The sequence below is a fragment of the Carlito syrichta genome, unplaced genomic scaffold (genome assembly GCF_000164805.1).
Source record: "Carlito syrichta isolate Samal-C Ts95f unplaced genomic scaffold, Tarsius_syrichta-2.0.1 Scaffold305876, whole genome shotgun sequence".
In the NCBI taxonomy this organism is placed as follows: Eukaryota; Metazoa; Chordata; class Mammalia; order Primates; family Tarsiidae; genus Carlito; species Carlito syrichta.
Window position 1 is genome coordinate 170,258 of NW_007249972.1, and position 13,836 is coordinate 184,093.

Genomic DNA, 13,836 nt, shown 5'->3' on the forward strand with positions numbered 1-13,836 from the left:
CCATTTAATTTTTAATTTTCTGTGCTTCAGTCAGTATCATTTTTTGTGGAAGCTATAGGTTGGACCACATGAAGTTGTCAATATGCAACCATTTTTTACTTATAAAAGTGGCAGTTTTATATGGCTCAAGCTAGCATATCTGTTAGTGACTCAAAATTTAGGAAGTTTAAAAAAATTCCATTAAAATGGCAATTGTGAGCCAACGTACTGCTGAACAGACAGTGGTTGGAACCATTTCCCCTGAAAACTGGAACAAGGCAAGGATGCCAATTCTCAACCCTCCTGTTCAGCATAGTATTGGAAGTCCTAGCTGGAGCAATCGGACAAGAGAAGGAAATCAGGAGTATCCAAATAGGAAAAGAGGAAGTTAAGTTATCCCTCTTTGCAGACAACATGATTCTGTACCTTGAGAACTCAAGAGAACCTGTCAAAAACTTCCTTGCACTGATGAAGAACTTTGGCAAAGTCTATGGGTATAAGATAAATGTGCAAAAGTCAGTCGCATCCCTATACATCAACAATAAACAAACAGAAACCCAAATAAAAAGCATGATCCCATTCACAATAGCCACAAAAAAAAAAGAAAGAAAGAAAGAAAGAAATACCTTGGCTTATTCCTAACAAAAGACATGAAAGACCTTTACAACAGAAACTGCAAAACACTGCTCAAAGAAATTCAAGAAGACACAAACGAATGGAAAAATATTCCATGCTCATGAATTGGAAGAATCAACATTGCTAAAATGTCCATCCTACCCAAGGCAATCTACAGATTTAATGCAATACCCATTAAATTATCAGCAGCATTCTTCTCAGAACTGGAAATGACTATACAGGAATTCATTTGGAAACATAAACAACTATGAATAACCAAAACAATCCTCAGTAAAAAAAAAAATAAACTGGGGGATATCATGCTCCCAGACTTTAAGCTTTACTATAAGGCTAAAATAATCAAAACAGCCTGGTATTGGTACAAGAACAGTCATATAGACCAACGGAAAAGGATAGAGATTCTAGAAGCAAAACCTCAATTTCTCAACTCATCTTTGAAAAAGTCTGTAACAACAACCACTGGGGAGAGGAGAACCTATTCAGTAAATGGCACTGGAAAAACTGACTGACCACATGCAGAAGATTAAAACAAGACCCCTACCTATCACCATACACAAAAATAAAATCTAAATGGATCAAAGACCTAAATGTAAAACCTCAAAATGTAAGAACCTTAGAAAATGCAGGAGACACCCTTATGGAAATTGGAACTAGCGAGCAATTCCTGATCAAAACCCCAAGTGCCTGTGCCATAAGAGATAAGATAGATAAGTAGGAACTCATCAAATTGACAAGCTTCTGCAAAGCCAAAGAAACCATTGAGAGAGCAGAGAGACAGCCCACAGACTGGGAAAAACATTTGTCAACTGTATATCTGACAAAGGTCTAACATCTAGAATCTACAAGGAACTCAAATGTGTGAAAAAGAAAAAAACAGGCTGGGTGTGGTGGCTCAATCCTGTAATCCCAGCACTTTGGGAGGCTGAGGTGAGAGGATTGTTTAAGACTAGGGGTTCGAGACCAGCCTGGGCAACATGGTGAGACCATGTCTCTACAAATAAATAAATAAATAAGCCAGGCATGGTAGTGCATGCCTGTAGTTCCAGCTACTTGGTAACCTGAGGCGGAACGTACCGTCTGAGCCCAGCAGGTCGAGAGTGTGGTGGCTATGAGTGTGCCACTGCACTCCAGCCCAGGTGGCAGAGTGAGACTCCAACTCAAAAAAAAAAGGAAAAAAATAAAAAAACAAACAGACCCATTACAAAGTGGGCAAAAGATATAAATAGATTCAAAAGAAGACATGTGAGCAGCCAACAAACATGTGAAAAAATGTTCTGCCTCACTAGTTATCAAAGAAATGCAAATTAAAACCACACTGAGATATCACCTAACTCCAGTCAGGATGGACATCATCAGTAACTCAAAAAACAATAGATGCTGGAGAGGATGTGACTGGATTAAAAAAAAGTGGTACATATACATGATGGAATATTAGGCAGCCATAAACAAGGACAAATTTATGAACTTTTCAGCAATTTGGATAGACTTAGAGTCTATGATACTGAGTGATTTATCACAGAAACAAAGAACTGAGTATCACATGTTCTCACTCATAAGTGGACCTTGAACAACTATTGTAATACTAAAAAAGGGATTGGCAGTAGTGGGAAACTGCCAGGTGAGGACAGGGGAGGGATTGGCAATAGTGGGAAATTGCCAGGGGGAGGGGCACACCTCATCAACAAGGGTACCTGCATATGAACACTTGTATACCTGACTCTTAATTGTATTCCACATATTTAAAATAAAATAAAACAAAATAAAAATGAAATGACAATTGTGGTTCTACTTTTCTTTTCTACATATTTGTGTAAATAGGATATACTGTGGTTTAAAGGTCTGATTTTAAAATAGTTGTACAGTAAATTCCTTATATATGAATAAGTTCTGTTCTGAAAGCACATTCATATGTCCAATTTGTTTATAAATCCAACAGTGTTAGCTTAGGTACTCAACTAACACAATTGGCAATATAATACTGTACTGTAATAGGTTTACAATACTTTTCAATCAAATAATACATTAAAAATAAACAGTACTGTACAATACACAAAAGCACAACCACTTGTAGAGGATGCATACACATAACAATGTATGCCATACATGTGAACGGAATGCAAATGCACATTTCCATCTTTGAAAGTTTGCAACTTGAAGGTTTATATGTAAGGGACTTACTGTATTAGTTTTCTATTGTGGCTATAACAATTTACCACATATTTAAAACAACACAAATTTATTATCTTATAGTTTAGGAAGTCAGAAATCTAAAATTAGTCTCACTAGGTTACAGTCAAGGTGTTGGCAGGGCTGGTTCCTTTTAGAAGTTTCAGGAGAGGATCTATTTCCTTGCCTTTTTTAGCTTTTAAAACACACCTGTATTTCTTGGCTTGTGGCCTCTTTCTCATATTCCTCCCACCTCTGCTTCCATCGCCCTTTCCTACTTCTAATTCTGATCCTCCTGCCTCCCGCTCATAAGGACTTTTGTGATTATGTTGGGCTCACCTGGATAATACAGCATAATCTCCCCATCTCAAGATCCTTAACTTAGCCACATCTACAAAGTACCCTTTACTATGTAAGTTAACATACTTACAGGTTCTGGGGTTATGACAAGGACATCTTAGTGGAGACCATTATTCAGCTAGCATAATAGTCACCTTTTTGTTTTGTTTTGTACTTTAAAGGCTAAGCAAACTCCCTACTAAAATTTTTCTACCTGTATTTCTCATGAAAAGTAAGTTAAAAAATTTTTGAACTGATGTGCCTTTTAGAGTATTCTAGAATTGAGTAGGTTTTAGTGGGTGGGGAAGGGTTCCAAAGAGAAATTTCTCCTAGGAGAGGCTGAATTGAAATTCTGTGACTGAGCTCTTTAGTGCCACTATGTGTGATTAGTAATTAACACCTGCTCTCAAACCCAGACTGTTTGTTCCACTACAAGGGAAGTACCATGCTTGCTCTCAGTTCTGCACATAGAAGTTTGCAAATGCCAATTAGATGACAAATAAGTGATATGGGGGAGGATACATATTAAACAATTGCAACACATTGTTAAACGGAATAAAACAAAAATGAAAATGCTTCATAAGATTACAGTGGAAGAATAAATTAAAAAGTAAAATGATGCTACATAGTCTTTTTTTTTAGAAAGTAAAGTAATGAATAAAAGTTCTGCCATACTTAATCTGTATCAATTTAAACTTAAACGTTGCCATGAGTTCGCTTTACTATTTACTATAAAGATCAGTTTTCATAGTCTTGATTATTACTAGTAAATTTTAAAATATCACTTCAAGACATGCCCCATTCCCACCTAATCATATTTGGGGTCATGAAAAAGATATAGTAATAGTATGTATGACTTCAAATTAAGTTTTATTTTGTAGCATGAATATTGATTATTATTTTTTTCTTTTTAGCAGATGTGATTTTTTTTTTAATCATTCATCTCTTATGGCAAAACACAGCATGCGTTGGCAAAGGACATAAGCGGAAGGCAGGAGCCCATTTCTAAGGTACCAGAATAGTCTGAGGTAAATGTTCCTATCCCCTCCATAGAGACTGACTGAACCTTTTCTGTGGCCAGGTTCTGAGGCAGGGAAGGTAAAGGTAATCATGGCAAATTCCTGCCCTGAGGAACTCAACCGTCCTATGACCTGGGAAGACACCTCAGGTAATTTATACTATTTTAGATTATGAAACAACATCACTGTGACATATCATGTGACAGAAAATGTTATCTGAAAAACCCCTGTGCAATGGGGCTGAGATGTGTGACCACAAAATTCACATGCTGAATCCCTAATCCTCAGTACCTTAGAATGTGACTACATTATGTTCTTTAGACCTTTAAGGAAGTAAGTAAGGCCAAATGAAGTCATACAGGTGGGACCCTGATCCAATCTGACTGGCATCCTAATAAGAAGAAGAAGAGACAACAGGACTGTGCACTCAAAGAAAAGGCCATGGGAGGACGCAGTGAGGAGGTGACCATCTGAAAGCCACGGAGAAAAGACTCAGGAAAGACTAACCTTGCCAACACCGTGATCTTGGACTACCTAGCTTCCATAACTGTGAGAAATAAATAGGAGTTGTGTCAGCCTTCCAGTGTAGGTATTTTGTTACAGCAGCCTGAGCAAACCAGTGCACTATGTCTTTACTATGTCTTTAGTTTATGCTTTCCTTCCCAGTCTTTAACAGCATACATTTGTTCACATTTATGTTTACAGTCACAAACATCATGCCCATGCCATTTTGATCTCTGACTTTCAAACTGAGTCCTGTTGCAAATTGGGAGATCAGCGTGTTGGCTACGGTGCAATCATGCCTTCACAGGGTGCTGTACAGACCTGTCCCTCAGGTGTAGCCTCGCCTTACCAGCCTCACCACGCTGGCAGAGAAGAGCCAGAATGGAAGTGAAATGAAGCACTATTGTATCCATTTAAAATGAGATAATGTTTGTCTCTGTCACTTGGCTGCTAACTTGCAAAGGAAAGACACCACTGACATTTGTTTTCTCATCATATTGTTCAGCCAAGTGCCTAGCACAGTGTCTGGCAGTATATTCATTAAGTGAATGAGCAGCCCTTTCTCTTCCTGAATGCAATTTTGCTTCGGAGAACCAAATTGTAAGCCGAAGATGGCATAGTGAACATGAAATTGGCAAGGTTGGCATCATCGAGCCATTACAGGTGATAAGAGCTCTACTCTATTTTCTAAAAGTTTACCAATAAAAAAAAAAAAAGGAATACATCTGGAGGCAATTTGAGTGTATCATGCATTGTTTGGTTTCAGTTAAATTTCTTTCAAAATTTAATCAAGTTTTCATAATACTACTCATTTGATATTGTCCTATAATTTTGAAAAGTTGCTTGTATCATATAAATAGTTGGGTCTATTTCTGGGCTTCTTATAATGTTAATTGATTTTTATACTTTCTGTCATTCTGTTTTGATTGATATTGCTTTATAGTACATTCTAATGTCTGATTAGGCAATATTGATTTTCTCTACTGAGTTTCTGTTTCATATATACTATTTACTTGTTGTCCATTTGTTTTTACAAAGTAATTTTAAAATTATTTTGTCATGCCATTTGAAAATATTGTTGAACATTTGTATTAAAATCTGTAAACAAAATATCAAAATTATGGTTTTTCAACCAGGTTAAAATAAAATGAGTATCTAACCTTGACCCCTAGCATGAGCAATAGAGATGATGGTACTTGGAAAAGTACTAGATCATGAGGAAAAACTTTGTAGGAAACCAAGATGATAGCAAGCAAATAGCACATATCTAAAAATTAAGTCATATCTCTGCATTACAAGTAAGATGGGACAGTTCAACCTTATTGCAAAGGTGCATTGTTCTCAATTTTGAGAGGAAAGGGACAGAATCAGAAAAAAGGACAGAGTAGATGACTGCTTAGTGCTACAGCGATAACTTGATCTTATCTCAGCAGTTTTTGTTTACACACCCTGAATCAGGCTTAGGAAGAACACAGAATTGCCTAGTGTTTGAAAATGCAAGCTTGAAATCCACACTGCTTGCATTTGAGTCAGCTTCTCTACTTATTTACTGAACCTCAGTTTACTCGCGGTTTCTAGGAGAATAAACTGATATATGTAGAGAACCTCAGTAACACCTGGCCAGCAAATATTAGTTATGTTAAGGGGATTTTTTGTATTATTGGTTTAGGAGAGGTCAACATGCCGATATTTCTTTGTGTTCCCAAATATGATAGTCTGCCCTGCACCGTGGGCCGGGAAGGCTGCACTCCATGCTGGCCCTACATCGTTATCGGGGAAATGTTTCTGAGATTTTGTACCTGACTTCTTTATTGTTGCACTCTGGCAGCCATCCCCTGGCCTTCTGGCAAAAATAGCTGGATTTCATTAAAATTCAATCTCCCTTGATACCATCTCTGCTGAATATGAGAGGGAACGGCTACCAATGGAGCTTTAGCAACCTGATTAAGCATAGATCTGGGCTGGAATGTTCTACGTGCTCTAAAATTACTGTTTTAAGGTTTCTCCCCATGCCTACCCACTTCCTTGTGCCCTTGGCTCCCTGTCTCTCCCCAACACAGGCGCTCAGCCAAGCCTCCTGTGGCTTTCTCCACTGGAACACTGAGATGGGTCTTTCTTCATATTTCAGGTGCGAGCTCTCTCCCGTCGTCCCGAGTCCCCACTCCCAGGCCCTCTGTATGAGTGACGCTACCATCTGCCATGGAACCTGGCCCTGCTCTGGCCTGGCTCCTGTTCCTGAGCCTGCTGGCTGATTGTCTGAAAGCTGCTCAGTCCCGAGACTTCACAGTGAAAGACATTATCTACCTCCATCCTTCAAGTAAGACTCTATTCTCTTCGCTGCAGAAATGTCACTTTATTTCAAATAAGAAGTGAATTGAAAAATGACCAGGAGAAGGCAGCTTTCAGTAGAGGGGAAACTTCTGGTGATTTCATCGAGGGGTGCAGTCATTAACAAAAGGTGCTTTATATTTTACCCTCACCTTTTCACAGAAGTGTGCTTTTTTATTTTAAGGCAGATTATTGGGCTTGTTTTCTCTGTTCCCTACACAATCACTCTGATCCTGAATCATCTTCCCTTGTACTCGTGCCAACGCTAAGTCAGTTATCAAAGTGAACCGCCGTGTCCCAGGAGGAGGATTGTTTGTAAAAGATCAATCCTTTATAGGTAAGATAATAGCTGGTCTTCCTCTCTGTGCATCTAATTCTCAGTTTCAGCATAATTACCTCCTACAACTTCCTATGCCCTGTACCTTTTGGTTTCCTGTGTTTAAGAATTATCTAGAGAGTACATAATAATGAAGATGCCCAGATCCAAGCCCTAGAGTTTCTGATTTGCATATATTTCAGGCTACACCTGTGGATTTTTGCTTTCAGTCAGAATTTCAGTTACTTTTGTTGCAGATATTCTAAGGATCACACTTTGGGAGGCACAGCAGTCTGACTTCCTCTTTTGGTCTCCATCTCTGTATTTATCTTGTGGCTTTTATGTTTGTAAGAATTCTCTTCTGTTTTTGCCTGTCTCAGTGAGAGTAGGCTATACTGTGTGTATTCTGACCATTAGCTTTTGCCCCAAGGTACATTATTCTTTTGAAATGTTCTGCTCAACAAATATTGTTTGAGTATCCACTGTGTATGTAGGATTGTCATAGGCATGAAAGGTATAAAGGCAAATAAAACATAGTTCTTGCTTTTGAGGATCGTATAGTCTACAAAGTGGAGGCAGCCACTGGGACTTCTTCCATCCTGCATGATTGAAATATTTAATGTCCACAAGTTCTGGTTTGGCTGAGAGGTGGGACACAGAATGCATAGGACTTTGGAGTCTACCAGACTTTGGTCAGCAACCAAATCAACTGTGTTGGGTCAGCAATCAAATCAACTACGGTGTGGACTTTTGACTTTAAATAAATTTCCTAACTTTGTGATGATTAGAATGCGTATGAAGCACTTAGCATTGAGTGTCACATGTAGGAAATAATCGATGTTAGGAGGATTTTTTTAAAGTGTTAACTTCCTCATTTCTAAAGTGATAGAATAATATCTACTCAGTAGTATTATCTTATGGGTCAGAAATAATATCCATGAAACACCAGACCCATACTGTACCAGGCAATCGAATTGTTTATGTTGTTATTATCATCAACTTAGTAAACTAAGGGTACTGAAAATACAATCACCTTAATTGAATAACTTCAAATATACTTTTGAAAGGCAAGAAATAGGTTGTTTAGATTATTGTCATTAGACCTTACTAGTATAGTCTGTTGCCAACTGGTTAATTGTATGGAAAACTTATCTGGCTGCTTGTGGGACTTTTTACTTTATTTCAATAATACGCATGAAGAGAAGGTGCTTTGATACTTGTATTTTCTAGATTGCATTTTGTCTTTTTCTCTAAAAAGCCATGCCTCTTTATTGGACTTAATGAAGCACAAATGTAGATTTCAGTCTCTTAGAGTTGATTGCCAGGTTTTCAGCTTCTGCGGGGTTCTTTGTCAGCTCAATAGTAACTGGGCCACGTAATAAGACACATCTGATCTCTTCTGCCCCTGTGACTGTACACACAGAGTGGGAAGGAGATTTAAGGTGATTGGATGTAAGCAAACAAAAACAAAGCAAACACGCACACCACTTCTGCCTCAGTGGTGTGGTGGATCAGAGCCTGAGGTTGTGGGCCCATATTTAGAAATTCAATTTCAGAAGGTTTTGAAGGCTGAGCCCTGCTTCCAGAATGGAATCACTTCTGCTCTTTAGAAGATGATGGAAAAGTTCCACTCAGTGACCAATGTCATAAATAGAGCCATGGCCTGGTCAGAAGGAACTCACCATATGTAAAGAATCGATGGGGCTTCCTCTTCCCTTAAGTGGCCTGAAGTGATCTGTGAACATGGTTCTTTATTCTCTTGACCCATAAAACACACAAAATCATGCCTACCAAGAGGTTCAAATCTTCATGTTCATTTTAAGAACTCCTGTGAAACCATCAAGGGTATGCTTATGTATACACAGAAAGTCACCAAGCATCTTTACAGAAACAATGTGTACCATTCTGACATTACAATGCAGGAGTTGGTAGGTGTTCCCAGGCCAAACAGTGGGGCTGGCCACAGGGTCAGAGGCCCAGAAAGAGTGCTGAATTTTTTGCTGCACATGCTTAAAAATGCAGAGAGTAATGCTGAACTTAAGGGTTTAGATGTGGATTCTCTGGTCATTGAGCACATCCAGGTGGAACAAAGTGCCTAAGATGCGCCACTGCACTTACAGAGTTCATGATCAAATTAACCCATGCAGGAGTTCCCCTGCCACATCAAGATTACCCTCACTGAAAATGAACAAATTGTCCCTAAGCCAGAGGAGGAGCCTGCACAGAACAAAAAGATGTCCCTAAAGAAACAAAAAATTATGGCACAGGAATAAATTCACATAAAATAAATGCAGGCCAGATGCAGTGGCTAACACCTGTAATCCCAGCACTTTGAGAAACTGAGGCAAGAGTATTACTTGAGCCCAGAAGATCAAGACCAACCTAGGCAACAGAGTAAGACCTCGTCTACACACACAGGCACACACACAATTAACTGGGCATGGTGTGGTGCATTCCTGTAGTCCCAGTTGCTCAGGAGGCTAAAGTAGAAGGATTGCCTGAGCCCAGAAGGTTGAGGCTGCGGTGAGCTGTGATCATGCCACCTCACTCCAGCCTGGATGACAGAAGGAGACCCTGACTAAATAAAAGCAAATAAAAGTTTTTAAAAATGGTAAAGTTTTCTGGTATGATTCTGAAATATGGAGAAATAAAAGAGATTGTTCCTAAACTAGATTATAAGGAGACGATTCAGAACCAGCTGGTCAGGGCATGAGTTCTCTTCAGCATCTCCATAACTGATCATAGGAAGTGCTGTATTCATTCTTGTTAGATTAAAATTACTGTGAATGACTCCTACTTCGCCAGAACTTTGTTTATTTTGCCTACTTTAAATCAGTATTAACTTCACATTTCTCTTCAGAAGTTAACAATATGTGTTTGCTTTCACATTTTAATTTTTGTGAAGACCATAGTTCTCTGTCCTTGAGCACTAGAAGGCTTCTACAAAGAAGCAGGTTTCTGTTGAACAAGACCATAAAAAATATATGAGGGAAGTGTGGGATTAGCATGATTTTGAATTATTTATATAATCACCTCACTTTGTAGATGGTGGCACAAACAGCTTTCTTTGGGTCAGCGAGTGAGCCAGATTTTATTAATGTTATATATAGAAGATCAGAACTTGCTCAAGGAGAAATATGGTGATGCTGAAGGTGTGAAGACACACAAGTTTTCTGTGCCAGACAAACATAAACTCATTTCTCATGGGCCCAGAAGAGCCATTGTGGATAATAGCTGGGGTGGGATTGGAACCCAGGCTGGGAAAATTTAGCCTCCCATGATTAATCTTTTTTACTCTCTGTTTCCCTAATCTTTGAAGTTTCTGAGCCTTTAAAAGAAAGAAACCTTATGGCTTTCAAACTTGAAGCACCATCTTTAATAACATTCTTTTCTATAAACTGTGTGTGGTTTTTGCTTGTTTTTTTCCTTTTGTATGTTAAAAATGACGAATTTCTTCCCAGTCTATGATTAAAATACCAAATCAAATAAAAAAACCTTCAGAACAAGACTTACTATTAAGAGAAATGAAGCTTTGTATTTGGTAGTCAGAAATCATTCTAGATAGCAGAGTTTAATATTCTAAGTGGCTGTAATCTATTCTTGGCCTCCATTTCTTTCCTAAGAATAGAAACCTTTCCTAAGAATGTCCAGTTTTCCTCTGGTTGCATGTTTTTCCTTAATCATGAGCACAGCAGAGCTGTATTCCTGCAGGGAGCTTATTTGTGCCCACATAGAGAACCAAATATGTTTGTTTTTTATTATATATCATAGTTTTAGAGAGTAACAGGATTCTCTAGAAGGATACCAGGAAATGCATTTCTATCAGAAATTTGTTCATATTAAACTTAGACTTACAATATTTTGTTTCCAAGTAGACTGAAAAAAAAGATAAATTTATTAGATTTTTAGAATTTTTGTTTGCATCCAGTTTCTAAAAACAATGGAAATTAATTTGGTAAGAACAGAAACACATTTGGATGCATTACACATCAGTATACTTTTCAAAACAAGTCTGTTCTCACCACGTTTTTGGTAACTGAAGGTCTTTGTCCAGGCAAAAGTTCCAAGAGATGGAAACAAAGACTAAATCTTTTCTGATGCCTTGCAAATGAATTATGGTCGGTTGAACTATGGCTGACCATGAGAGTTAATGGACAGATTATTTTACAGGAAGTAACTGGGCACTTTGGCGTTTCTTTTTTTCTTTACAATCACCTTCTCTTAAGGGACCAACGACTTATGCCCTGAAATACAGAGGACTAAGCTTATTAACTCTGTGATCAAGAGCCAAATTAGATTCATTCACAGCTGGGCCACAAGAGTTTGAAACTCTGCTTGCTCTATAATGCTTTGAAGTAACAAAGAAGAAAATAGCACATCTCTTAGGAACCTCTTTCCGTCCTTTCAAAAAAAACCTCTTTATCAGATGCAGTATCAATTAGCAAGTTACCAGAGATAGTAGTTCATCTGTAGATCTTATTTTTGGCAAAATATTTCCGGAGGGAAGAATTTAACCATTTACTTGGTATTGTATTATAATTAGCCACTTAAAGCTGAATGTGTTTGCAGAGATGTGACCATTCACTGACCAGTATTACCCGCTGGGATGTCAATAAAAGTTCCTATAAGCAAATATTAAACTGTAGTTATTAAAAATGTAAACAGATAGGGAGATGTAGATTTCAAAATGAAATTTACCTAAAATCAGATTCTTTGGTTAATTGCCAATGATACATGCAGATTCATTCATTCAGAGATAAATGAAGCAAAGCTGCATTTTGGTGCCATAGTATTTTCTTTTACACTCCTGTTTAAATGTCAATATACTGGCCGGGCTCAGTAGCTCAGCCTGTAATCTCCAGCACTTTGGGAGGCCGAGGAAAGTGAATTGCCTGAGCCCATGGGTTCAAGACCAACCAGGGCAACTTGGTGAGATCTCTTCTATACAATAAATCAAAAATTAACTGGGCATGGAAGATGCGCCTGTAGTTCCTGCAACTTGGAAGACTGAGGCAGAAGGATCGCCTGAGCCCAGCAGGTCAACACTGGGGTGACCGTGAGTGTGCCACTGCACCCCAGTCTGGGCAACAGAGTGCAACTCCAACTAAATAAATGTCAATATACTTTGGGTTACTATCAGGGTCATATAATAGTGTTTAATGCAGTAATAGTGTTAATAATAGTGTTTAATGCAAATTTAATAACACTATAACTTATTAGTGTTAGGGTTTTGATAAGTTTGTTCATGGAGCTGTTGGATTGTCAATCTTCATTCAAAGTTCTTAATTTATCTCTTTGATGGGAAAGTTTCCAGGAACAACTAATTCAATATTCCAGCCAAAAATTTTACTGGCTACAGTGACAGACAGATAAAATTGGATGCCCTAGTGAATCAATCATGCAAACTGAAGTGGTACAGCTAGCTTGCAGTCATGAACCTTGGTGAATATGATGATCATTTTTTGAGAAATGCTGTTCTTTGACAAATCCTTTATATCTCCACTTTAATCATTCTACTTTAAATCTATTTTAAAGTCCTATATTTTAAAGTTATTTATATATTAAGTATTTTAAACTTGGTAGATAAACTATTTTTAATGTATTAGATCAGGACAACATTCTAAAATATCTTGTAAGCCTTTTCTCATAATAGTATTTATAAAAATAAGTAAATTAAAATATCTGTAAGAATATTGAATGGCTTTGGAATTTGACCACCTTTTTTTTTTTTTTTTTTTTTTAATTTCTTCAAGCGAGTACAGGCATACCTTGGAGATAGTGTGTGGATTCAGTTCCAGACTACCACAACAAAAAGAATATTGCCGTAAAATGAGTTGCACAAATATTTTGGTTTCCCAGTGGATATAAAAGTTATTTACATAATGCTGTAGTCTATTAAGTTCACAATAGCATTACATCTAAAAACCGGGGTTCATTCCTTAATTTAAAAATGCTCTATTGCTAAAAAAAAAAAAAATGCTAAGAATCATCTGAGTCTTCAGCATGTTGTAATATTTTGCTGGTGGAGGGTCTTGCCTCCATGTGGATGGTTGCTGATTGATCACAGTAATGGTTACTGAAGGTTGGGAATGCTGTGCTAATTTCTTAAAATAAGACAATAAAATTTTCTACATCAATTGATTCTTCCTTTCACAAAAGATTTCTCTATAGTATGTGTTGTTGACAATATTTTATTCACAGTAGAACTTTTTTCAAAATTGAATTCAATCTGCTCAAACCCTGCTGCTCTTTATCAATTACATTAATATAATAATCTAAATCCTTTGTTGTCATTTCAACAAGGTTCACAGTGTCGTCACCAAGAGTAAATTCCATCTCAAGAAACCACTTTCTTCACTTATTCATAAGAAGCAACTCTTCATCTGTTCAAGTTTAACCTTGAGACTGCAGCAATTCAGTCACATGCTCAGACTGCACTTTTAATTACAGTTCTCTTGCTATTGTCACCACACCTACAGTTACTTCTCCACTGAAGTCTTGAATACTTCACAGTCATCCATGTGGGTTGGAATCAACTTCTTCTGGACC

At 37.7% G+C, this 13,836-nt stretch overlaps 1 protein-coding gene across 2 annotated transcripts in view; it reads left to right on the forward strand.

Moving 5' to 3' along the window:
* The window catches only part of LYPD6 (LY6/PLAUR domain containing 6), a 152,535-nt gene that overhangs the window by 114,719 nt on the left and 23,980 nt on the right, over positions 1-13,836 (forward strand). Inside the window, exons 1-2 of one of the 2 annotated variants that reach the window (XM_008062887.1) lie at positions 4,660-4,688; positions 6,772-6,960. In XM_008062887.1, the coding sequence (XP_008061078.1) occupies positions 6,843-6,960 (118 nt within the window). In that variant the 5' untranslated portion in view covers positions 4,660-4,688; positions 6,772-6,842. Of the gene's footprint in view, positions 1-4,659; positions 4,689-6,771; positions 6,961-13,836 lie in introns of those variants that run through there. The other variant, XM_021714925.1, reaches the window with a different exon arrangement.